General features: G+C 44.3%; 1 protein-coding gene across 2 annotated transcripts in view; it reads left to right on the top strand.

Moving 5' to 3' along the window:
* The window catches only part of LOC110503601 (RNA-binding protein Nova-1), a 63,293-nt gene that overhangs the window by 20,248 nt on the left and 15,365 nt on the right, over window positions 1-27,680 (top strand). For both annotated transcript variants that reach the window (XM_036961329.1, XM_036961330.1), the window contains one exon: window positions 19,330-19,496. In XM_036961329.1, the coding sequence (XP_036817224.1) occupies window positions 19,330-19,496 (167 nt within the window). The remainder of the gene's footprint in view (window positions 1-19,329; window positions 19,497-27,680) is intronic.

The following is a 27,680-nucleotide window of genomic DNA, read 5'->3' as shown; positions in this document are numbered from 1 at the left end:
TAATCGGTCGACCTCTACTCACAACAATGACACTTCGCGTTTACGGTTGCCATGGAGATATCTCCCGTTGCAGAATGGGGTTAGATGCAAGGTTCTGAATCTCCTAGTGTCCTTGCCGTGGGTGGAGACTCTGTCTAAGGAAAGGAGGAAGAAGTGGAAGGTCATAAAGGAGCATGCTGCACTTTTACTGCCTGACAATGGAGCGCTGCTTTGTGTGGAGGTTGCATTCCCTTTGAAATGGAAGGTGAGCACTGACAAAGAAGTTCATTGAAAAAGAGAGCTGGCCCGGTAGAGGATTTTTCCTCCTTCTTTACAGACCTAATCTCTTACATGGGGACAAAGCTCCCCCTGTGCCCCTTCCTACTTGCCCCCCATACCCCCCCATCTCCCCCCTAGAAAAAGACGAGGTTCCACAGCTGCCTCTAGCTCCGCCCCCTGTCCTTCCATTATCTCTAATCTCCAGTGAAAAGCTCCCCCCTTCACACCCCAACCCCCTATATCCTCACCCCCTCTCTGTGATTAATTTCCCCTTCGGTTGGTCGGTCCCCAAAGCCATTAGTTGTTGGAACGGCCCCTTCAACACACAATCTGCACTCTCGCTTTAATTGCGGCAGAACGGGGAGCGCTAATTAACTGTGACCCTACAGAGGGTTCTCGTTACGGGGCAACAGGGCAGGGGAGCAGGGCTGTGGGTGTGTTGGCTGGGGTCAGTACAGTTGGTGTCCAGCCACGTCATGAGACAGCCGTAACCATTGTCACATGGCTGCTGGAGCCCTGAGAGGGCTTGTGATGAGAGCTTGATGGGTTTTATAACCCTTGACCTGCGTCTGATGATGGGTGGCGTCTACATTCTGGGGTCTTGTTCTTCTCTTGCATGATACACTCTAGATGATCATTTTAGACCGTTTTTATCAACTCTAACCAGAAATACACTATATGATGATTTATGATGTTGGGGGAGATATATGGAAACAGTGTTTGCAGTGCATGTTTGCAGTGCATGAATTGGTGAGGCTGTTTATGAAACACATCATTTTTTGGGGGAGTTGAAATCATAGCCATCCAACGCCATATGGTTTTGATGAATGATAATGACATCATGGATGGATGAGGATGCTTTACTGTGAGTGAGTTTTTCATGTCACTCCTAGAGCAGCAGCCTCAGCTCCACTGCATAAGTAAAGACGGGTGAAACCTTGATCCCGTTAGTCACTAAAGACATTGCTAATTGTTGTTTTGCTGATAGCTAATTGCTATTTTCTCACTCCGCTGTTGGAACCACACAAACACCCCCCAAAAAGACAGACTGAAAGGGGATACTGCTCCCATAAATCAGACAGGGAGAGAGAGAGAGAAAGAGAGAGAGAGAGAGAGAGAGAGAGAAAGAGAGAGAAAGAGAGAGAGAAAGAGAGTAAAAGAGATCCGTAGAAAGAGGTAGAGTTGAAAGGAGAGAGAAGGGGAATGAACGAAGTAGGAATGGTGTCCTCCTATGCATTTTGTTAGTTGAGTCAGACGCTCTCCTCTGCGTAATTATAGTCCTGCCGATTATGTCTTTAGAGGTACAAGAGGTAGCTCAGGCCAGGTTCGCCCATGGGCCCCACGTGCAATCCCAGCCTTCAGCCCCCCCACCCCTCCTCTTCCTGGCAGGTGCGAGAGGAGAGGAGAAGGCTGCTTTTCAGAGGCTCTTTCTAGAGCCGCGCGCTATAGCGCCTTACACCTCTACCCGGGATGTGAGGGGACAGGGGATCGTCTGTCCGTCTGCCAACAGGCAAAGAGAGAGAAAGGGGAGAGAGAGGTAGGAAGGCAGCATTTTAACCATGACAAACCCCCACAGTTCCTGGGAAAAGCCCCTATGACTCTCCTTGAACCATAAACTCAAGTCTTTTTTTAAATTTATTTTTATTTTTTTTGGAGGGTGGATCAGATATTGCGGAAAGAATGTTGCTTCCAATGTAATTGTCTGCATCATATCCAATCCCCCATATTTTTTGGGTAAATATATATATATCCATACACGCATGCATATATATACACATATATACATACACATACCTATATAGACATACATACTTTTTTAAAGAATATACCTTTATTATTATTCCCCGCAAACCCTTCCGCCGATCCCCCAATTGGAGTAAACTAATAAACACTTCTGCTTCTACCTTCAATCCATACATCTTATACACACTCTACAGACACAGTCTACTTTACAATAGTTCTCTCTTGTTTGTTCTTAGTCCTTCCTCTATTTCTGATGTCCATCCAGTTTGATTTCTATTTGTAACTATGCTATTTCACAAAAGCTCCAAACCTATATACATTCTACAGATCCCTTATGCCCTACATTGTTTATCTTGTTATTAGTCCCACCCTTCAGCTCCACTCAACCCCTCCCATCTGTCTATCAACATCATCCATTTCGGATTTCCATTTGCCATATATTTTTCAACTGTGCTGTGATGCTTCACAAAAGAACTGAACCTTCCTATTATCATAGCTTCTACAGATTGTAAATTAAAAATAAACATTTTTGCTAAAATAATTATTATATTATTGATTGATTGACCTTGGCTTTTCAAATCACCCAGTATTGCTATCTGTAGTGTTAGTTCTAGGCAAATGTTGCAATTCTTCAGCCATTCCTGGACCTGTGACCAAAAATGAGATACATATGGACAATACCAAAATAAATGATCTATTGACTCTGCCTCCTCACAGCAGAATCTGCAGAGCTGGGAAGATTGTATCCCCCATATATATATATAACATTCTATTAGTTGCAAGAATTTTGTATAGTCATTTATATTGAAAAATTTGAAGTTTTGAATCCGGCATTGTTTTGCGTATCAATTCATAAACCATGTGCCGTGGAATGGGTACATCGAAAATCTCTTCCCAACTATTTTGCAATTTATATGGCACAGCTGTCAGTTTTTTGGTCCTTAAATGAAATTGGTATATGTTTTTATTTATCACACTTTTCTTTAACCATTTATGTTCTTTAATACAGGGCCGACATACAAGTTCCTTACTTTTTTTAAACTCAAGTCTTTGGCGTTCTCATGCTGAACCACATTCGAAAGGAAACATGTCTGATCCACAGATCCACATACAGCATTCAGCTGTAGAATCTTTACTAGTAGTGTTCTCCACTTGAGAATTCTTTCCATGGTTTCTAACACATGCAGTCCTGCCTGTACCATGAGGTTGTTTAAATATTTCACAACATATTGACTGACACGTAGCTGTCTATTTGACACTCCAGTGAGTGTGACAGTCTGTGTGTTTAGGAGAGAGCGAGAGTGCACTCAAATCAAGGCAACCTTTATTTGTCACATGCGCCGAGTACAACAAGTGTAGACCTTACCGTGAAATGCTTACTTACAAGCCCTTAACCAACAGTGCAGTTCAAGAAGAGTTTAAGAAAGTATTTACCAAATTAACTAAAGTAAAAAAATAATTACAAAAATAATTACAAGTAACACCGGTACCGGTACCGAGTCAGTGTGCAGGGGGACAGGTTAGTTGAGGTAAATTTTATGGGCTTTCCTCTGACACCGCCTATTATATAGGTCCTGGATGGCAGGAAGCTTGGCCCCAGTGATGTACTGGGGGTACCCACTACCCTCTGCAGCGCCTTACGGTCAGATGCCGAGCGGTTGCCTTACCAGGCGGCAATGCAACCAGAGGTGCAGCTGTAGAACTTTTTGAGGATCTGGGGACCCATGCCAAATATTTTCAGTCTCCTGAGGGGGAAAGGTTTTGTAGTGCCCTCTTCACAACTGTATTTGTGTGTTTGGACCATGATAGTTCGTTGGTGATCGATCCGCTCCACTACAGCCCTGTTGATGTTGATGGGGGCAGGTTCGGCCCGCCTTTTCCTATAGTCCACGAACAGCTCCTTTGTCTTGCTCACATTGAGGGAGAGGTTGTTGTCCTGGCACCACACGGACAGTTCTCTGACCTCCTCCCTATAGGCTGTCTCATCGTTGTCGGTGATCAGGCCTATCACTGTTGTGTCGTCAGCAAACTTACAGTGGCTTGCAAAAGTATTCACCCACCTTGGCATTTTTCCTATTTTGTTGCCTTACAACCTAGAGTTAAAATATATTTTTGGGGGGTTTGTGTCATTTGATTTACACAACATGCCTACCACTTTGAAGATGCAAAATATTTTTCCTGTGAAACAAGCAAGAAATATGACAAAAAACAGAACATTTGAGCATGCATAACTATTCACCCACCCCAAAGTCAATCATTTGTAGAGCCACCTTTTGCAGCAATTACAACTGCAAGTCTCTTGGGGTATGTCTCCGTAAGCTTGGCACATCTAGCCACTAGGATATTTGCCCATTCTTCAAGGCAAAACTGCTCCAGCTCCTTCAAGTTGGATGGGTTCCACTAGTGTACAGCAATCTTTAAGTCATACCACAGATTCTCAATTGGATTGAAGTCTAGGCTTTGACGAGGCCACTTTAAGACATTTACAGTGCCTTGCGAAAGTATTCGGCCCCCTTGAACTTTGCGACCTTTTGCCACATTTCAGGCTTCAAACATAAAGATATAAAACTGTATTTTTTTGTGAAGAATCAACAACAAGTGGGACACAATCATGAAGTGGAACGACATTTATTGGATATTTCAAACTTTCTTAACAAATCAAAAACTGAAAAATTGGGCGTGCAAAATTATTCAGCCCCTTTACTTTCAGTGCAGCAAACTCTCTCCATAAGTTCAGTGAGGATCTCTGAATGATCCAATGTTGACCTAAATGACTCATGATGATAAATACAATCCACCTGTGTGTAATCAAGTCTCCGTATCAATGCACCTGCACTGTGATAGTCTCAGAGGTCCGTTAAAAGCGCAGAGAGCATCATGAAGAACAAGGAACACACCAGGCAGGTCCGAGATACTGTTGTGAAGAAGTTTAAAGCCGGATTTGGATACAAAAAGATTTCCCAAGCTTTAAACATCCCAAGGAGCACTGTGCAAGCGATAATATTGAAATGGAAGGAGTATCAGACCACTGCAAATCTACCAAGACCTGGCCGTCCCTCTAAACTTTCAGCTCATACAAGGAGAAGACTGATCAGAGATGCAGCCAAGAGGCCCATGATCACTCTGGATGAACTACAGAGATCTACAGCTGAGGTGGGAGACTCTGTCCATAGGACAACAATCAGTCGTATATTGCACAAATCTGGCCTTTATGGAAGAGTGGCAAGAAGAAAGCCATTTCTTAAAGATATCCATAAAAAGTGTCATTTAAAGTTTGCCACAAGCCACCTGGGAGACACACCAAACATGTGGAAGAAGGTGCTCTGGTCAGATGAAACCAAAATGGAACTTTTTGGCAACAATGCAAAACGTTATGTTTGGCGTAAAAGCAACACAGCTCACACACCATACCCACTGTCAAACATGGTGGTGGCAGCATCATGGTTTGGGCCTGCTTTTCTTCAGCAGGGACAGGGAAGATGGTTAAAATTGATGGGAAGATGGATGGAGCCAAATACAGGACCATTCTGGAAGAATGGAGTCTGCAAAAGACCTGAGACTGGGACGGAGATTTGTCTTCCAACAAGACAATGATCCAAAACATAAAGCAAAATCTACAATGGAATGGTTCAAAAATAAACATATCCAGGTGTTAGAATGGCCAAGTCAAAGTCCAGACCTGAATCCAATCGAGAATCTGTGGAAAGAACTGAAAACTGCTGTTCACAAATGCTCTCCATCCAACCTCACTGAGCTCGAGCTGTTTTGCAAGGGGGAATGGGAAAAAATTTCAGTCTCTCGATGTGCAAAACTGATAGAGACATACCCCAAGCGACTTACAGCTGTAATCGCAGCAAAAGGTGGCGCTACAAAGTATTAACTTAAGGGGGCTGAATAATTTTGCACGCCCAATTTTTCAGTTTTTGATTTGTTAAAAAAGTTTGAAATATCCAATAAATGTCGTTCCACTTCATGATTGTGTCCCACTTGTTGTTGATTCTTCACAAAAAAATACAGTTTTATATCTTTATGTTTGAAGCCTGAAATGTGGCAAAAGGTCGCAAAGTTCAAGGGGGCCGAATACTTTCGCAAGGCACTGTAAATGTTTTCCCTTAAACCACTCGAGTATTGCTTTAGCAGTATGCTTAGCATCATTGTCCTGCTGGAAGGTGAACCTCCGTCACCGTCTCAAATCTCTAGAAGACTGAAACAGGTTTCCCTCAAGAATTTCCCTGTATTTAGCGCCATTCATCATTCCTTCAATTCTGACCAGTTTCCCAGTCCCTGCTGATGAAAAACATCCCACAGCATGATGCTGCCACCACCATGCTTCACTGTGGGGATGTTGTTCTTGGGGTGATGAGATGTGTTGGGTTTGCGCCAGACATGGCGTTTTCCTTGTTGGCCAAAAAGCTCAATTTTAGTCTCATCTGACCAGAGTACCTTCTTCCATATGTTTGGGGTGTCTCCCACAAGCCTTTTGGTGAACACCAAATGTGTTTGCTTTTATTTTTTCTTTAAGTGGTCTCTTTGTTGCCTCTCTGATTAATTCCCTCCTTACCTGGTCTGTGAGTTTTGGTGGGCGGCCCTCTCTTGGCAGATTTGCTGTGATGCCAAATTCTTTCCATTTTTAATAATGGATTTAATGGTGCTTTGTGGGATGTTCAAAGTTTCTGATATTTTTTATAACCCAACCCTAATCTGTACTTCTCCACAACTTTGTCGCTGACCTGTTTGGAGAGCTCCTTGGTCTTCCTGGTGCCGCTTGCTTGGTGTTGCCTCTTGCTTAGTGGTGTTGCAGACTCTGGGGCCTTTCAGAACAGGTGTATATACTGAGATCATGTGACAGATCATGTGACACTTAGATTGCACACAGGTCAACTTTAAATAACAAATTATGTGACTTCTGAAGGTAATTGGTTGCACCAGATCTTATTTAGGGGCTTCATAGCAAAGAGGGTGGATACATATGCACGCACCACTTTTCCATTTTTATTTTGTAGAATTTTTTGAAACAAGTCATTTTTTTCATTTAATTTCACCAATTTGGACTATTTTGTGTATGTCCATTACATGAAATCCAAATAAAAATAAATGTATATTACAGGTTGTAATGCAACAAAATAGGAAAAACGGCAAGGGGATGAATACTTTTGCAAGGCACTGTAATGATAGTGTTGGAGTCGTGTTTGGCCACACAGTCGCGGGTGAACATGGAGTACTGTAGGGGACTAAGTACACACCCCTGAGCGGCCCCAGTTTTGAGGATCAGAGTGGCAGACGTGTTGTTGCCTACCATTTCCACCTGGAGGCAGCCCGTCAGGAAGTCTAGGATCCAGTTGCAGAGCGAGGAGTTTAGTCCCAGGGTCCTTAGCTTAGTGATGAGCTTCGTGGGCACTATGGTGTTGAACACTGAGCTGTAGTCAATGAACAGCATTCTCACATAGGTGTTCCTATTGTCCAGGTTGGAAAGGGCCATGTGGAGTGAGATTGCGTCATCTGTGGATCTGTTGGGGCAGTATGTGAATTGGAGTGCGACTAGGATATCCAGGAGGATGTTGATGTTGATGTGAGCCATGACCAGCCTTTCAAAGCACTTCATTGCTACCGACGTGAGTGCTATGGGGCGTTAATCATTTAGGCAGGTTATCTTCACTTCCTTGGGCACAGGGACTTTGGTGGTGTGCTTGGAACATGTGGGTATTACAGACTCAGGGAGAGGTTGAAAATGTCAGTGAAGACACTTGCCAGTTGGTCCGCGCATGCTTTGAGTACATGTCCTGGTAATCTGGCTTTGCGGCTTTTTGAATGTTGACCTGTTTAAAGGTCTTGCTCACATCGGTTACCGAGAGCATTATCACACAGGCATCCAGAACAACTGGTGCTCTCGTGCATGCTTCAGTGTTGCTTGCCTCGAAGTGAGCATGAAAGGCATTTAGCTTGTCTGGTAGGGTCGCATCACTGGGCAGCTCGCGTCTGGGTTTCCTTTTGTTGTCCGTAATAGTTTTCAATCCATGCCACGTCCGACGAGCGTCAGAGCCGGTGTAGTAGGATTCAGTCTTAATCCTGTATTGACGCTTTGCTTGTTTGATGGTTTGTCTGAGGGCATAGCGGGATTTCTTATAAGCGTCCAGATTAGTGTCCCGCTCCTTGAAAGAGGCAGCTCTAGCCTTTAGCTCGATGCGGATGTTGCCTGTAATCCATGGCTTCTGGTTGGGATATATGTACATACGGTCACTGTGAGGGACGACGTCGTCGATGCACTTATTGATGAAGCCGATGACTGAGGTGGTATACTCCACAATGCCATTGGATGAATCCCGGAACATATTCCAGTCTGTGCTAGCAAAACAGACCTGTAGCGTAGCATCCATGTCATCTGACCACTTCCGTATTGAGCAAGTCATTAGTGCATCTTGCTTTAGTTCTTGCTTGTAAGCAGGAATCAGCAGGATAGAATTATGGTCAGATTTTCCAAATGGAGTGCAGGGAAAACTTTGAATGCATCTCTGTGTGTGGAATAAAGGTAGTCCAGAGTGTTTTTTCCTCTGGTTGCACATGTGACATACTGGTACAAATTTGGTAAAACTGATTTAAGTTTGCCTGCATTGCGTCTTCTGGATGAGCATTTTCTTGTTTGGTTATGGCCTTATAAAGTTGGTTGAGTGCAGTCTTAGTGCCAGCATCGGTCTGTGGTGGTAAATAGACGGCTTCGAATAATATAGATCAGAACTCTCTTGGTAGATAGTGTGGTCTACAGCTTATCATAAGGTACTCTACCTCAGGCGAGCAATACCTAGAGACTTATTTAATATTAGACATCAGGCACCAGCTGTTATTGACAAAAAGACACACACCTCCACCCCTCGTCTTACCAGACGTAGCATCTCTGTTCTGCTGGTGCATTGAAAATGCTTCCAGCTCTATATTATCTGTGTCGTTGTTCAGCCACAACTCTGTGAAACATAAGATATTACAGTTCTTAATGTTCCGTTGGTAGGATAATCTTAATCATAGGTCACCAATTTAATTTAATTTAATTTATTTTATTGTATGTTAGCAAGTAGAACGGAAGGCAGTGGGAGTTTACTCACTCGCCTATGGATTCTCAGAAGGCAGCCCGATCTGCGTCCTCTTTTCCACCATCTTTTCTTCACGCAAATAACGGGGATCTGGGCCTGTTCCCGGGAGAGCAGTATATCCTTCTCATCGAACTCGTTAAAGGAAAAAGCTTCTTCCAGTTCGTGGTGAGTAATCCCAGTTCGGATGTCCAAAAGTTATTTTCGGTCATAAGAGACGGTAGCAGCATCATTATGTACAAAATAAGTTTCAAACAACATGTAAAACATTAGCCATACTCTTCAGCGCCATCTTAATTCATATAGATAAGTTTTGTTTCATAGTATTTACATAGTGTAGAGTAAACACGCTTGTGAAAAGAATGTGCCAACATTGGCAAGCTTGTGTTTTATGTGTTTTTTTCCATGTGATTGTGCATTTCAGATAGCAGCCCATGTAGGGCTGAGTGCAGATTGCACAGCCTCTGTTATTTGGCTGAGGCCCGTTCACAGGCTCCATTGCCTCATTGCAGTTTGCAGCTGTATAAAATGAGGAACAGATTGTGTATGATGTAAAATGGCAAGCATCCCCGTCTCCATGGAAAAGGTTGAGTAAACGTTGCAGATTAGTACAGTTTAGAAGGAACAACACTACTAACAACACGTGCCCATGGAAACAATGAAAAGAGCTCTGTTTCCAATCTGTGGCTCCCACTGGACTCCATCATCATGGCTGGAGAAGGTGTGGTGGAGAAGAAGTGCTGGAGAAGAAGAGGTAGAGAAAAAGAGCTGGAGAAGAAGAGCTGGATAAGAAGAGGTGGAGAAGGTGTGGTGGAGAAGAAGAGCTGGAGAAGAAGAACTGGAGAAGAAGAGCTGGAGAAGAAGAACTGGAGAAGAAGAGCTGGAGAAGAAGAGCTGGAGAAGAAGAGGTAGAGAAGGTGTGGTGGGGAAGAAGAGCTGGAGAAGAAGAACTGGAGAAGAAGAGCTGGAGAAGAAGAGCTGGAGAAGAAGAGGTAGAGAAGGTGTGGTGGGGAAGAAAAGCTGGAAAAGAAGAGGTGGAGAAGAAGGCTGGAGAAGAAGAGCTGGAGAAGAAGAGGTGGAGGAGGAGAGATGTTGTTGGCAGTCGAGGGGAGGGGCAGTGCAGTCTTGCCAGGGTGTGTGTTTCTGTGTGTGTGCGTGCATGTGTGGGGCAGTGATGGGGTTACATTTAGAGGGATGGGGGGGGGGGTGCTAGCAGGGCGATAAGGGGAGAGAAGCAGCGGCAGGATTAGAGCAGTCTATAAAGTCGTGAAAACGGAGGTAAAGTTGAGCAACCGTCCCAATAAACCCTGCAGCTCAGCAGAGGAGCCACACGACCGGGTGGAGGATAGAGGAAGGAGGAAGGAGGGTGGCATGGGAGGGTGAGTAACTGTGGGGAGGGAGGGAGGCAGCTGACATACAGGGGCAGGAGACAGTCAGAGGGACAACGGGTACAGAGATGGATTTGGGGGGTATTTTAGGGTTTAGAGATTGGGCGGGGGCAGGGTGGGGCGGTTGATGCCAGCTGACACAGTCTGGCCATCCTCCAGACCAGACCAGACCAGGGGGATGTTTAGACAACTTTGACGGATGCAGGGTGAGCGGGGACAGGTGTGCGGTAACCAGGCCTCCGCCTGGCAGTTGGGCGATACCCAATACCGTCAAAGGGGAGATGTTCTTAACGGGTGCTCAAAAGAGTTGAGGACAGGGAGCATTTGGGGTGGGAGGGTTAGAGGCTTAGGTCCCTTATCCACCGCCTTCAGCTGCCCCCACCCCATCCCCAGAGTGAAGGCTTCACCAGGCCCCCGTCTTGTTCCACTGACAGGAGCCACCATGGGCTGGTTGACCCTGGAGCCCAGGCCCACTGCAGGGAAGGTCACAGTCAACCTTAATGCTACCTAAAACCCCGGGCCACTGCAGCCAGTCTAAACACAGACCTCCATTCCTGCCCTCCTCAAACACACACACACACACACACACCCACACACACACGCACGCACGCACACACACACACACACACACACACACACACACACACACACACACACACACACACACACAAACACCCTAGCAGGGTACTAGAGGGATAGTTAGGGTGGGAAGTCAAATAGTCAATTCAACATAATAGAATCCAAGTAGAAAAGCAGGACAGACACTTTGTCATCTATCCTCCTGTTGTGGTTGTAAAGATTCTGAGGTAATCAGCACAGTGGTTTAGCTGACTCAGATGACATGGCAGTGCAGCAGGGTCCCCGTACACCTCTCAAGTGTGATCTGTGGTAGAGGAGATTTGAGGGACACCTCTGTAACCTAGCTGTGGTGAGGGGTTGAGGAGAGGGAGGGCTGGGGGGGGGGGGGGGGGGGGGGGGTGATGTTCAGTGAGGGAGGGCAGCATGCTGCCTGCTCCTTCAGTCAAAAGCCTCTCTTCTCCTCTCTCCCCCCTACCCTCATTCTTCCAAACCTCCCTCCCTCGCTTCCTCCCTCCCTCCTCCTCTCACTCCTCTCCATCACCCACGAGCCAAGAGTAGCTGCTTCATTATTCATAGTGGGGGTTGTGTGTGTGAGACGGGGAATGTGGGTGTATCATAATTAGGGCCGTCTGTGCAGTACAGCCCGGCCCAGGGGTTGATGAGACAGGGTTTCAGAGCGCTCCAGCGCCCCCTCCTCCTCTCATCTCATCTCCTCCTCCCTCCATTCGAGCCCAATGCGGCTGGCAATCAGTCACCGTTAGATTCATCTGGGCTGACCAGGAATTTACACGAGGTCCAGTTACCACACAAGCCCTGAGACGACAAATGAGCTGCTGAAATGTGTATTTGTAACTCTGTTTCTGTGTGTTTCCAATGTGCACGGTTTAGCTGGAAGAGAGCATATTTTCTAGCTATGTGTGTGTCCGTGTGTGTGTGGTGTGTGTGATTCCTTTCTTGCTCTGTGTGTCTGCAGGCTGGTATATGTGTGTTAAGCAGAGTGAATGTCTGGTGATTATGGCTGTATATATAGTCCTCTGTGGGTATGCTTTTGGACGTGTGCATGTGCAGCTTGTGTGTGCATGTGTGTGTGTGTGCTTGTCCTTGTGTCTTTGTGTATTGTGGGTCATATGTTTTAGGATGTTAGTAGTATCAGTCACTTGAAATCATCTCCATAGTAAACACGTTGCTCCTCGCTAACGCAGCCTGGTACACAGCCAAACAAGGCTGGTTCGACACATCTCCCTACCCTGGCTCTGTGGCCATGTTAACATGCAGTTAGACCTGTTTGAAATTGAAAAGGAAGAAAGTGTGACAACTGTCCATAGAAACATCCACTTCCAAGAGTCCTTACAGCAACCTGGCAAAATAGATTTTTCTCTGGGTAACACCCCTCATTTCCCGACCCCTCCCCCCTCTCTCCCCCCATATCTTCTCTCTCCCCCCTCTCTTCTGTGTACTCTCTACTAGCTGGAAGGTCTCAGAGGGGTGTGATAGAGGGCCTTGGGAGGGTGAAGGAGAGCGTGTGAGAGGAGATGAAGGGCAGACCAGCGGAGGGAGCAAACACGGCATCCTTCAGCTGTTTGCACGGCATGGGCCCCATAACCATGACAACGCCATTCTTGCTGGCTGAAGTCGAACTGAGGAAAGGGTGGGTGGGGGGGGGGGGGGGGGGGAGAAAGCCCTGGACCCACTCAAAAGAGTGACATCACTATAGAGGAAGTTACTGTTTCTTCCAAGTCCTTTAGTTATTCTTTTGAGACTTTCTTATACTTCCTCTGGTGCACTCAATCGTTGCAAGGCTGAGGAGAAGGAGGCTGTGAATCGTTTGCTGATTTGCTGTTACATGTACGTAATTCCTCTAGTAGGCTGCAGGCCCGTTGTCCACACTAACACTCAGTTTTCATATGGTTTCCTAAATTACCTAAATGCGTTCCTTGGCTGTACACCGGCCCAACCTGGCCCTCAGACTCAGTGGTTGCAGACTGCTGCAGATCGTTGTGTTTTTTTTCGATCATTGTGGGTGTTTTTTTTCGATCGTTGTGGGTGTTTTTTTTTTCTCTCTCTCTCTCTCTCTCTCTCTCTCTCTCTCTCTCTCTCTCTCTCTCTCTCTCTCTCTCTCTCTCTCTCTCTCTCTCTCTCTCTCTCTCTCTCTCTCTCTCTCTCTCTCTCTCTCTCTCTCTCTCTCTCTCTCTCTCTCTCTCTCTCTCTCTCTCTCTCATGGCTGACATGAGCACATTCAAAAGACATAAAGTGATTTTTGACAGAGACCATTTGCCAAGTTTCCTTGACCCCCACCCCCTCCTCCCTTACTGTTCATGATTGCATAAGCACATGCAACGTCCACATCCAGTGCAGTCTCCTCACATGCAACGTCCACATCCAGTGCTGTCTCCTTACATGCAACGTCCACATCCAGTGCTGTCTCCTCACATGCAACGTCCACATCCAGTGCAGTCTCCTCACATGCAACGTCCACATCCAGTGCAGTCTCCTTACATGCAACGTCCACATCCAGTGCAGTCTCCTCACATGCAACGTCCACATCCAGTGCAGTCTCCTTACATGCAACGTCCACATCCAGTGCAGTCTCCTCACATGCAACGTCCACATCCAGTGCAGTCTCCTTACATGCAACGTCCACATCCAGTGCAGTCTCCTTACATGCAACATCCACATCCAGTGCAGTCTCCTTACATGCAACGTCCACATCCAGTGCAGTCTCCTCACATGCAACCTCTCCTTTTTTAAATAATAACACATTACGTCACCCAACAGGCAACAGCTGCCCTGCAATATTTTCGGGGGACCTGCTGGTTGCCTGGGTGACTATGAGGAATAATCATGGGTCTGGACTGAACCAAACCCCCTTCTCTATAACAAAACACACATAAACACACTGCATAGGGTCCCTGGAGTCCCCTGTCCCTGGTGAGTAGGGCTCCGGCTCCAAGCCTATAGACAATGAGCCCCCGACTCTCAGGGGCTCCATCTGTTTCAAAAGTGCAATCAAGTGAGCCGCGATGGGCGGACAGGAAAATACGAGTCACGGAGGAAGGCTGAAGCCTGTTTTTATATTCTCCCCCCTCTCTCAGTCATCCTCGTTGACTCTCTCTCACACAATCTCTTTCTTTCTCTGTCTCTCTCTCTCTGATGGTCATAAAGCCAGGAAACATCTGTAACCCCTTCCACGGGTTAGAGTTCATGTTCCAAAACCTAGTCAGAACAGGCAGGCAGGCAGAGTATTCTGCTACAGTGTCCCCCTGTCTGCTGAGACAGATAGCCCTGCGTCCTTTGTCCCCGGTCGTTAAGCCATTAAAACCAATTTAATTGGTTATTGAGGCGGCCATGGTCATTTCTATGGGTTCAGTGCCCTGTCAATCAATAAATCTCTCTCTGCTAGGCTGGTATTAGCTTGTGGTCAGCACTTTTCTAAATGACAGTCCCTTGGAGACTGTTGTGGTGTGACTCAGAGTTAACCTGTAATCTGTAAATAGTTTACCACCATAGTATGACCATAAGGATACTTGAGAGTATGCATTCTGTTTACCTATGAGAACAACACACTTTCAGTGTCTGAGAGAACTTTAAAAAAAAATGTTTTAATCGACATTAGTTTTTGTTCTTAGGCTGCATTTACACAGGCAGGGGAATTCTGGTCTTTTGCTGATTATTGGCAAAGGAGCTGATCTGATTAGTGGAAAATATCAGAATTGGGCTACCTGTGTCAACACAGCATATGTGACATTGCTGAGTGATTCTACCTCATCACATTTCCTATTTGGTGATTTTTAACCCATTGAAACCAAATGGATGAAAGTCTCACCTATCATAGGCAGATAATCCTGCTATTAGATCAAAGGTACACAGTTTACCGGGTTTAACCAGGGCCTAAGGAGCTCCCTTTAATGAGCTTACATTAAACCTACCCACCATATCTCACTGTTTAAGATTGGTATTTATCAGGCTTTTCCTCTCTAAGGTTATCCCAGTGTGAATCCAACCATAATAGAATCCTAGATTGTTTTCAAGAAGTCTCCGAATTGGAATAAGGGATTAAACTGGGATGATTTCAGTGAAAGCGGTAGAATTAAATACATCTTCAAGTACTTCCTGGTGATCCAGAGATGGGCTCTGCCATTGGACGTCCACCAGAACTATCTGGGAGAAGTGTGTATGTAAGAGCTGTGGAGGAGGACATGGAGGCGGAGGGTTGCCCCCTTCTGCTACTACTGCATGTAAGGCTTGTCATGCTCTCAGGAGCAGGGGAACAGGGGAGCAGGGGAGGCCAGGGCACACATCATCTCTCAGCAGCTCCCCTCTCTGCCCATTCGTGCAGGGAATGAATGAGTCACACAATTAATGATTCCATAAAAACAACTGCTCTTGAAATGGCCCATCGCTCTCAGCATGGCAGTTGTTGCTGAGCTGAATTATCGTAGCCAGGCCATCCCATCTACCACATGAAGGGCTTCTCAATGACTTGTGTCAGGCCAAAGGCTCCAACACGTGGTTCATCGGGCCACATTTGAAGAAGATATTTTACCCGTTCCCTATAATGCCTATGAACAGTTCAGTTGTATTCCTATTTTCATTCATTTCAGGTTCAGATTATTGTAGAAGGAAATCCTGGCCACACAGTAAATAAGAAAATACAACTTACTTTTAATTTGGGATAGGCGGGATGCAAATGTCTCAACTGGCCAATTGCCAGGGAAAATGCAGAGCGCCAGATTCAAATAAAATACTATAAAATTCAAACTTTCGTTAAATCACACATGTAAGAAACACAATTAAAGCTACACTCAGTGTGAATCCAGCCAACATGTTAGATTTTTAAAATGCTTTTCGGCGAAAGCTTAAGAAGCTATTATCTGATGATAGCACAACAGTAAACAAAGAGGGTAGCATATTTCAACCCTGCAGGCGCTACACAAAACGCTGAAATAAAATATAAAACATGCATTACCTTTGACGAGCTTCTTTTGTTGGCGCTCCAATATGTCCCATAAACATCACAATTGGTCCTTTTGTTCGATTAATTCCGTCCATATATATCCAAAATGTCCATTTATTTGACGCGTTTGATCCAGAAAATAACAGCTGCCAATAAACGCAACGTCACTACAAAATATTTCAAAAGTTGCCTATAAACTTTGCCAAAATATTTCAAACTACTTTCGTATTACAACTTTAGGTATTTTTATACGTTAATAATCGATCAAATTGTAGACGGGTCTTTCTGTGTTCAATACCGGAATGAAAACAAACCAGCGATACCTTTTACGTCTTGCGCAACTCTCAACAGTGTACCCAGTTCCTAGTTGGCCTACTTCTTCATTGCACAAAGGAATAACCTCAACCAAATTCCAAAGACTGGTGACATCCAGTGGAAGCGGTAGGAACTGAAATATCCCTGGGCAATGACAACTCAGGGAACAGAGAGAGAGAAAAAAAATCTGAACAGTTAGTCCTCTGGGTTTTGCCTGCTACATAAGTTATGTTATACACACAGACATGATACAAACAGTTTTAGAAACTTCAGAGTGTTTTCTATCCAAATTTATGAACAATATGCATATCTTATATTCTTGGCATGAGTAGCAGGAAGTTAAAATTGGGCAGGCTATTTATCCAAAAATGAAAATTCTGCCCCCTAGCCCCAAGAGGAAGCGGTCTTTTGTGCTTTTGATTGGGATGAAACAAGGGGATTCCCTACCATAGTAACTGACTATAGCAGTAACCAGGTAGAGCAGTGGTGTCAGAGCAGTGGTGATGGGACTGCCAACTGAGCATGCTCTGTGAGCACTGTGGGAAATGTCAACATAACAGAGAAAGGCTTTGTCAAACAGTGTCACTTCTCGGGCAGGGTTACCCCATGTACCCCACCCCCACCACACACACTCACACACATACAAGAAGACTCAAGGCTGTAATTGCTGCCAAAGGTGCTTCAACAGACACACACACACACACACACAAACACTTTTCCCCTTTAGCTACATTACAATAGTCATCGCTTTCCTAGGCCTTCATCTAACTAGTAATGTTCAACTGTGCTGCTGAATATCAAACCTCAGACAGACAGTCTATCTATAGAAATGACCTCCTGTGTACAATTGAAATACAGAAAAAGTGTTGCAAAAAAGGGTACAATTTGATAGGATGGCCTTTGCTGCTGCTTAACCAGTCTGCCCTCCCCTCCCCACCCCCCTTACCCACATCCCCATGCCAAGACAATGGCCATATCTGCCCTAATAATACACTGGCTGATTTTTTTGGGCCCAGATTACCCCTGGGATACCAGTTGTCAGAAACTCACAGATGCTCTTCACCCCAACCCATAGTCTGAAATTCCTAAATGTCCCTGTATTAATAGCTCGCCACAACTGGTACTGCGCAGGGCCAAACTCAACCCCATTGGCCCAAGAAAACAATGGAGGGAAAGCGTGAAGCAGGAAGCTGCGACTGGTCGGAGGCGATAAGGACAGATTTCAGTCCGGCCCTAACAGAAGAGAGAGGGAGGGAGAAAAAGAGGTAGGAAGGGAGAGAGAGAGGGAGACGGCTCGGTTTGGGACTGGCCTAGTTTCTGCCACATTATGAGGGCTTTTAGGCGGGTTGTTTTCCTTTCATGGTCTAAACACACTCATGTTCAGAGAGAATGGTGATGATATATTTACACAGAGAGAAGTTGTGTTTGTCTTGGATGCGTGGCGCCAATGCACCTGATAACGGCAGTAGAGGAACATAATTAACCAAGGTCTGTAGCCAGACTGATAGAATCTGGACTTAAAAATTAAGTGCTTACTGTATAGTGCTGGTAATGCAGAGGTCGACATTGTAAATAAACCCTTTCATTGTCCAATTCCCCTCCAGAGGGAGACTCCAATGTCAGACCAGTCAATGACTCGTGTTACTATCGAATTAGTTCCAATACGGAGTCTTTCAGTAGACTCCCTGTCCCACACTAGTCATCATGTACTGTAGCCCACGCTCCGGATAACAAGACACTCCATAGCCGTGTGGCTGTTTTTTCAGCTGTGCTCACAACTTCATCCTGTCGTGGGATCACAGTACAGTGTAACACTGAACAGATGTGGCCATGTGGACATTTTAAACATTTTTTTCTCCCTGCTAATCATGGTTGTAGACATGCAATAGTGATACCAAATGGTTGAGGATGAATGTAGCAGACGGACTCCTAGTATATATATATGAGTTGGGTATACATCACTAACAGATATGGGACTAATTAACATCACCCCCTAAATATATATAGAGGACCAGTGCATATAGCTTCCTTAATCTGCTGTATTTCTGTAAGCACAGTTTGACCTGGGGTGATGTTAATTACTCGGTAGCAATCATGCTGCCTAACAGGCTTCATTAGGTATATCACCACTGTGTACATTTCAAATGACCTGACATTCCTAGCCTAGTCCCATGTCTGTTTGTGATGTATACCCAACTCCTATATGGTCAATGTGACATGACAATGACAATAGGAGTTGGCAAAACAGTACAAAACAGATCTGGGACCAGGCTGTATTCATCCTGCTGACTCTGTATGACGTTACTGATGGAATTTGACCAGGCGTTACTGATATGACTTTCACAGATGGGAGATGTGAAAGTCAGGAAACGGCAAACAATCTGCACAATAGCTACATTTAATGCTCATAGAAACAAACTACATTGAGTCACTGCATAGATACTGTCTGCTAAGAGGAACCAATTAGAAGAGGCTGTAGTTAGAACGTACACGGTTGTATTTTATTGGATGGCAAATATTATTAACCAATTCCTATGTTGACCGCCATCTTGGGAAAGACCAGAAGTGAAACTTTTGAAATCTGGGAAAAGAGGGAGTCACTGGACATTAAAGAAATACACATACTGATTTGTATTTATTTATTTTATTTCACCTTTATTTAACCAGGTAGGCAAGTTGAGAACAAGTTCTCATTTACAATTGCGACCTGGCCAAGATAAAGCAAAGCAGTTCGACACATACAACGACACAGAGTTACACATGGAGTAAAACAAACATACAGTCAATAATACAGTATTGTGTGTTGTGTGTTTTTTTAATGTTTTATTAGGCCTTACACATCCCCATAAAATGACATTCTCTCGAGATGCTTGATTGGTAATGAGAGTACATTACCATTAATTAAAGTTGCATATGTTCTCTATGTATTTGTCAACAACCAGTGCTCTTTATAGGAACCAAAAGCCTTAAGTTAGTAAGTCATGTTCTGTATGTGTTTCCGTCTGTTCTCCAGGCACGACAGAGCGGGTGTGTCTGATCCAGGGGACAGTGGAAGCTCTGAATGGAGTCCATAACTTCATCGCTGAGAAGGTGCGGGAGATGCCGCAGAGCACCCAGAAATCCGAACCGGTCAGCGTAATGCAGCCACAGACCACCGTCAACCCTGACCGCATCAAACAGGTGAAGCCCATTACCATGATCCCAACCCCTGCTTCTTTTCTCTCAAGACCCTCTAGTGTTGAGACTGAGACTACATTCTCTCCCTGGACAAAATGAGAGTTCAACCTGAGAGTGTATAGTGAATGTAAAAGGGATTTTTCCACGTGTTTTTGTACCTATTTTATCCCAACTGAGGCAATGAAAGTGCCTGTGTGCGTGTGCACGTGAGTGTGTGGTTGTAGATGTGTGTTGGGGTAGGTAGGTTTGAATATGATTTAGCAAACTGACAATCCTGGACCGAACCGTTATGGAGGAGCGTCATTGCGGTAGTTGAGCCAAAATGTTGACCCCTGAGCTAGTCATACCAAAATGGATGATTCTAATCCCAGTCATTAGTTTGTATATAGCCTCACCCCATTGTCTATGTGTTGGCTGCTACCATCTCACAACAAGGGGTGGAAGTCATGATTATTTGTCTTTCGAAGAACGGCCAATCTAATAAATGTTTTCAGTGTAAGTTTGTGGCCAAGCTCTGATTTTGTGTCTGCACGAGGCTCGAGGGAGTGTTCCCAGCTTCCATGTAAACAGACAGAAAGAGACATCCTCCGGCTGTGATATAATCCACCCAGACAGGATATGGCGTCTGGGGTGTGGGGTTTCTTGCTCTTCCAGATAGGCCCCCTTAAACCCACACATGTGACATTAACAATGGATGGCTAGCCTCACTACCCTCAACCTGTCACCAGCTATCACACAGACCAGGGTCTGGAAGGAAGCTCCACCAGCACCGCAAAGGAAGTGTGGCTCATAAGTGTTGTCCAGCTAAAACACATAGATGAGGTGTTAGAAGTGAAAAAGGCCATCCTCCAAAATCCACATTGTCCCACATCAGGGCTGAGACTTTCAGCTCATTTGTGCTGCGGCATTCTATCCAGATGATTTGCTCCTTCCATCACCCTCTCTCCCCTTCCACTTCCTTTAAAATCAACCATGGCAGCACTATCGAATGAAAATGACAAGACAAATTGTCACTGTATTTTGTCATGTATAACTCTATTGTTTGGCCTTTCAGAGTCCACCAGTTCATACCAACACAGAACAGGCTCAGTTAGCCACGCCATTGATTCCCCCTCCCAATCTCTTTAAGTGATTATCACTTATGGTCACTTGATGATTACACCCCATTGATTGTTCGGGGAGGACCTGCATTGTTTTCAGCTGCAACATTGACCCCAACATTCTATTTATCGTCCCGTTAATTCAATTACCTCTTAGGACAAAGAGCACATGTTGGGTATTCATAATTCAGAACTTTAGTTATTTTCTGGTATCTGTGCTGTGCTAATCCCTCGCGGCATTGTCCCTTTCGTGCTTACTGAGCAGACTCAGTGATGGCAGGCCATAACCTAAATTTATTTGTGGAACACAATACGCGGGCCTGCCGATGGCGGCTCCTGCTCCTTCTGCCGCGAGGCCAGCCTGATTATTAATGTGTATAATTATAGGATTTATCAGACAAGTTACACACGTCTGCTAGGCAAAGAATACTCCACTGGGAAAAAGTTACTGCAGAGTGAACACTGCGGTTCTGGAATAGTCAGGAATTTATGCATAATATACACTTACACGCACATTATACGGGCACACACATGCACTCACACACGTATCCTAGGAACAAACACATATAGTATACAGTTGAGGTCGGAAGTTTACAAACACTTATGTTGGAGTCATTAAAACTCTTTGTTCAACCACTCCACATATTTCTTGTTAACAAACTATAGTTTTGGCAAGTCGGTTAGGACATCTACTTTGTGCATGACACAAGTCATTTTTCCAACAATTGTTTACAGACAGATAATTTCACTTATAATTCACTGTATCACAATTCTAGTGGGTCAGAAGTTTACATACACTAATTTGACTGTGCCTTTAAACAGCTTGGAAAATTCCAGAAAATTGTGTCATGGCTTTAGAAGCTTCTGATCGGCTAATTGACATAATTTGAGTCAATTGGAGTTGTACATGTGGATGTATTTCAAGGTCTACCTTCAAACTCAGTGCCTTTTTGCTTGACATCATGGGAAAATCAAAAGAAATCAGCCAAGAACTCAGAAAAAAATTGTAGATCTCCACAAGTCTGGTTCATCCTTGGGAGCAGTTTCCAAATGCCTGAAGGTACGACGTTCATCTGTATAAACAATAGTACACAAGTATAAACACCATGGGACCACGCAGCTGTCATACCACTCAGGAAGGAGATGTGTTCTGTCTCGTAGCGATGAACGTACTTTTGAAATCAATCCCAGAACAACAGCAAAGGAGGAAACAGGTACAAAAGTATCTATATCCACAGTAAAAGAAGTCCTATATCGACATAACCTGAAAGGCCACTCAGCAAGGAAGAAGCCACTGCTCCAAAACCGCCATAAAAAAGCCAGACTACTGTTTGCAACTGCACATGGAGACAAAGATCGCACTTTTTGGAGAAATGTCCTCTGGTCTGATGAAAAAAAATAGAACTGTTTGGCCATAATGACCATGGTTATGTTTGGAGGAAAAAGGGGGAGGCTTGCAGGCCCAAAGAACACCATCCCAACCGTGAAGCACAGGGGTGGCATCATCATGTTGTGGGTGCTTTGCTGCAGGAGGGACTGGTGCACTTCACAAACTAGATGGCATCATGAGGGAGGAAAATTCTGTGGATATATTGAAGCAACATCTCAAGACATCAGTCAGGAAGTTAAAGCTTGGTCGCAAATGGGTCTTCCAAATGGGCGATGACCCCTAGCATACTTCCAACTTTGCTGCAAAATGGCTTAAGGACAACAAAGTCAAGGTATTGGAGTGGCCATCACAAAGCCTTGACCTCAATCCAATTGAACATTTGTGGGCAGAACTGAAAAAGCGGGTGCGAGCAAGGAGGACCACAAACCTGACTCAGCTGCACCAGCTCTGTCTGGAGGAATGTGCCAAAATTCAGCCAAGTTATTGTGGGAAGCTTGTGGATGGCTACCCGAAACATTTGACCCAAGTTAAACAATTTAAATGCAATGCTGCCAAATACTAATTGAGTGTATGTAAACTTCTGACCCACTGGGAATGTGATGTTTTTGTATTTCTTTGTTTTGGCCGGGGATGGTTCTCAATCAGGGACAGCTGTCTATCGTTGTCTGTGATTGGGAACCATACTTGGGTAGCTTTTTCCCACAGGGTTTTTGTGGGTAGTTCATTTCTGTTTAATGTTTTCCACCTTTTTAGGACTGTTTCGGTTATTCCCTTTGTTATTTTGTTATAGTGTTCAGTTTTAATAAAGGAAGCATGAACACTTACCACGCTGCGCTTTGGTCCGATGATTCCTCATCTTCAGACGACGAATACCGTTACAATTATTCTGACATTTCACATTCTTAAAATAAAGTGGTGATCCTATCTGACCTAAAAGAGGGAATATTTAGTAGGATTAAATGTCAGGAATTGTGAAAAACTGAGTTTAAATGTATTTGGCTAAGGTGTATGTAAACTTACGACTTCAACTGTATATCGAAACTAATGCACTCTTATACACAAACCAGTATTTAAAGTAAAGATTCACTCATTTTGAATGGTATGTGGTTTTTGTGCATCTCGATGCAAAAGTTGACATACCAGCTGTATTTCTGCCTGCTTGAATGGCAATAAGCTCAGATGTACCATGAAAACATGAAATGACCCCGGGAATTGATAGAACATTCAAAATGGGTGATTCTTTGCTTTAAGCTTTTGAGTGAACGATGGATTGATGGAGAAGCCGGAAAAAGGAACAGCTCCTATGGCATCAGATAAAGGGCAGTTATTTTAGACAGAAATGATTCCTGTGCCTCTCTTTAACTGTTAATAATAATGAGTTTGAGAGTGTTGTTTGGAATGATTCTGTGTTTGAGATACACAGAGACAGACAGTGTAGCCTGTTGGTTGCTGGGCTATTAGTAACGTAAGCTATTCTCCAAACTCCAATGGTCCATACCCTACTCTAGACTCTGCAGAGCATGGTCGACATTGCTCAGACAACGGTTGTAACCAAAACAACAAGTGAGAAGGGAGGTCTTCTGATGAATGGACTTCCATACTCCATACTCAACTCAAAGGCAAAACGCATGCGCTTTCAGAGCCTATTTTGGTTGTGTGTGTGTCTGTGGTTATTCTTTTGTCCTGGTTGTTGTCACGAGCACAGCTGTCGTGGCATGTGTCTCATTATTGGTTTCCCCAGGGAGCAGAGTGAGTGAGAGATGTAAGATAAGATGTGAAGTCATGTTAAGCAACAGCTGCCAGCCTGGCTCTCTATAAGCTACAGCCGCTAATCTCCACCAGCCAAATGGAGACGGGACAAGTAGGAGCCCAGGCAGCAAACACCTAACTCAATCAAATCCAAATCTTTCACTCAGGACAGACAGACAGGCAGGCACAAAAAGCATCCACACCACACCCACTGACACTGAATCTCACTTAACATGGAGCAACATTCAGTACTAAAACTGATACCTAGGCTAATACATGACTAATTTAGCTGAAATGCTAAATAGCATTGTTGTGCTAGCTAACGTTGATCTGATCTGGCATTGCAAGGCAACAACTGCCCACTATGGCAAGACTGTGACGTCTACAATAACACAATGACAGTGAGTTGTGTCAACTTTGAGCTGTGCCCCACTGCCTTTGGTCTCAAATGTTTTCAGAATCCGCCCTCCAGATTTCCTCTGGCCAACCGCAGTTTCCTGTGACCTTTCACCCCATGCAGGAACACCTGCTTCCTACTTCCTGTTATTGCCCTGGCCACACAGAAAGTAGCCTAAAAATGTATTGGAATTCGGGAGTCAGGTTAACTTCGAGTTAGATGTGAGTGAGTGGAAATTTGGAATAAGGAATTTCTCTCAAATGTGTGTTGTTCCACCTACTCATTCAAGGGTTTTCCTTTATTTTTACTATTTTCTACATTGTAGAATAATAGTGAAGACATCAATACTATGAAATAACACATATGGAATAATTTAGTAACCAAAAAAGTGTTAAACAAATCAAAATATATTTTATATTTAATATTCTGCAAAGCAGCCACCCTTTACCTTGATGACAGCTTTGAAAACTCTTGGCTTTCTCTCAACTAGCTTCATGAGGAATGCTTTTCCAAAAATCTTGAAGGAGTTCCCACATATGCTGAGCACTTGTTGGCTGCTTTTCCTTTGCTCTGCAGTTGATGTTAAGATGTGATTGTTACTTGAACTCTGTGAAGCATTTATTTGGGCTGCAATCTGAGGTGCAGTTAACTCTAGTGAACCTGTCCTCTGCAGCAGAGGTAACGCTGGGTCTTCCTTTCCTGTGGCAATCCTCATGAGAGCCAGTTTCATCATTGTGCTTGATGGTTTTTGCAACTGCACTTGAAGAAACTTTATAAGTTCTTGACATTTTCCACATTGACTGACCTTCATGTCAGTAATGATGGACTGTCGTTTCTCATTGCTTATTTGAGCTGTTCTTGCCATAATATGGACTTGGTATTTTACCAAATAGGGCTAACCTCTGTATATCACCCCTACCTTGTCCCAACTCAACTGATTGGCTCACCTGTTAATTGAAATGCATTCCAGGTGACTACCTCATGAAGCCTGTTGAGAGAATGCCAATAGTGTGCAAAGCTGTCATCAAGGCAAAGGGTGGCTACTTTGAAGAATCTCATATTTCAATTTGTTTAACACTTCTTTAGTTACTACAGGATTCCATATGTATTATTTCATAGTTTTGATGTCTTCACTATTATTCTATAATGTATAAAATAGTAAAAATCAACAAAACCCTGCGAATGAGTAACTTTTGACTGGTATTGTAACTGAGGTTGGGTGTTCAATTACAAGGAATTGTGTTTTAGGGATTTAGTTCTTTAGGGATTGAAAGTTAGATCTTTCTCTTGTGGGTCAGAAACAGTAACATTTATATTCTTAACGGTTCAGAAAATTAACATTTAAGCGACCATGAAGATGCTACGCAGTAAACTATCTTTCTTTGGCCTAATCTCTCAAAAGCTTTAGTGAGCCATAAACCTCAACTCTTAAAATGCTCCCTCGCTCTGTGGTGACGCAGAGGTTCTCTTTCATTGTAATGACATCACTGTAAGTGATTGCTTTAAGTGGCTGCGCCGTTTCAGCCCAACCTCCGCAACACCACCAAGCCCAGTCTATTTCATTAACCAGCATCCTGTATCTAATAACGGTTCTCATTGGAACAGCACACAGCGCCGGCTAATCCATACAACCGGGCCTAGCGCAAGCAGAGTGGACCGTTCGTCTCCTAAATTAAAAGCTACATCAGGGAAAATCGCTGTAAGGTATGAAAAAAGAAAACAGAGCAGTGCAACCTGTCCAACAACCCTCCACCCCCCCCTCCCTCCCTCTCCAGCCTTGTCTCAGGAGGACCGATGGCCAGCAGAAAATAGTTTAATGCCGTTTTTAACCTTCAGATGCATCAGCTGGCTCAGGAAAAGGTCACTTCCTCCGCCAAGTATCGATCCCATTCGTAGGAAAGCCGGCGGAGAGAGGCACTACAATATATTTGTTGTTTGACAAGGATGTGCACCCGTTAATGTTGGGTTAAATCTCTTAGGAAGGAAGGACGCATTTGCCACTGTGTATGGATGTGTGTGTGAAGCGTGCTTCCATGCGTGTGTGTAGTTGGGCGGGAGAGGTCCTTTGAAGGAGAGTGTTTTATGTTTATGAATTACACTTTTATCCATCTGCTGCTTTACAGTATGTGTGGAGAGGAATATTAGATCAGGTTTAGATCAGGCGTTTGTGGAAGCGACACTAACGTCTGGTGTTCATTTTGTATTTGTATGTGTGTGTATGTGATATGTCCAGCATTTTAAATGTATAGCCTAAACGTATACTTAAAAACGGGAAATTAACCAATCCTCAATCGTTAACACAATGGAAAGTTCAAATGCTTTATTTATTATCTGAATGTTGAAAGTACGTGGGCGTGGAGAGAAACAAAATGGTGCAGTTTGAGGCCATGTGGTGGAGAGTGATGCGGGTGCTGGGGATGGGGGTGTGAGCAGGTGGGTCTGGGCAGGTGTGATGTCATTGATGTTTGTGTGCGTCTGTATGCTGTTTGTATGTGTATATTTTGTATTGTCATTTTTTTAAATTAATAAATGTGTAGCCACAATTTAATGTCTGTCTGCAAGGCTTGGACTGGGAATGGGACCAAGATGGAGGATGGAGGTCAGCAGTTGCCATGGATACTAGAACAATTCATTACTAATCCCCTTTTATTAAATATGCGTGAGAAAAGAGCAACTTTCCTTCCCAGTAGCACACCAGGGTTCTGAGTTATTGTAATCCACTGTGAGAGGAGATGTCTGTACAAACAATCCGATAAGATTGTGGTCGCCAACATTTCTGAACGTGTCATCCATCGCCTCCTCTGGTTGGCTAGTGTTTGACATGGGCTTCCCAGCCCAGCCTCAAAACACGCTGCCATTCCCTAGTGACTTCAAATCCTCTACCAGCTCAGGATTCTCCTGTTAATGAAAGCCTTGAGGGGGCTAAGTGGACAGTGGTGTTGTATTACTTAAGGCTGAATGGTACTTCCAAGGCTAAAAGCCTGAACACAGCATCAGCCCTGTTTCCGTTGGAACTGGAAGGAGAAGGTCTTCCTCTCAGTCCTCTCTCTCTCTCTCTTAACCGCTCCATGTTGTCACAGCGTGTTAGGGTCTGTGAGTGAACATGTCCTGGTGGAGCAGCCCATCAGCCCGGCTCAGCAGCACACTGAGGCTCCTCTCGGTTGGACGGACGTGGCCCCACCTCAGCCCCACAAGGACAGGCTATTTTTGCCCTCATCAGCACTTGTTAGATGGCAGGCCTCATGAGGTCACTTAATGCATGATTGAGGGCCCAGGTTTGGGGTCAGAGCCAGCCACGAATCTGAGCAAAGTTGGTGTGCAACACACATGCATATGTTCATGTACTGTACATTAGAGTATATGTGAATATACTGATCCAAATAATGTAATTAAGATCCTATTTTAGATCACAATCCATATCAAATTCACTGCTTTCTTAATATAGTTAAAGTGGAACTTTTAGCAACATGAAGTCTTATTAAAATCTGTTCATATACACCCCCATGAAGAATATATATATATATTTTTTTAACATTTTCTGACACACGAGC

This window comes from Oncorhynchus mykiss, chromosome 24, assembly GCF_013265735.2.
Source record: "Oncorhynchus mykiss isolate Arlee chromosome 24, USDA_OmykA_1.1, whole genome shotgun sequence".
NCBI lineage: Eukaryota > Metazoa > Chordata > Actinopteri > Salmoniformes > Salmonidae > Oncorhynchus > Oncorhynchus mykiss.
The sequence above is the reverse complement of the archived record's forward strand: the minus strand, read 5'-3'. Positions and strand labels throughout refer to the sequence as shown.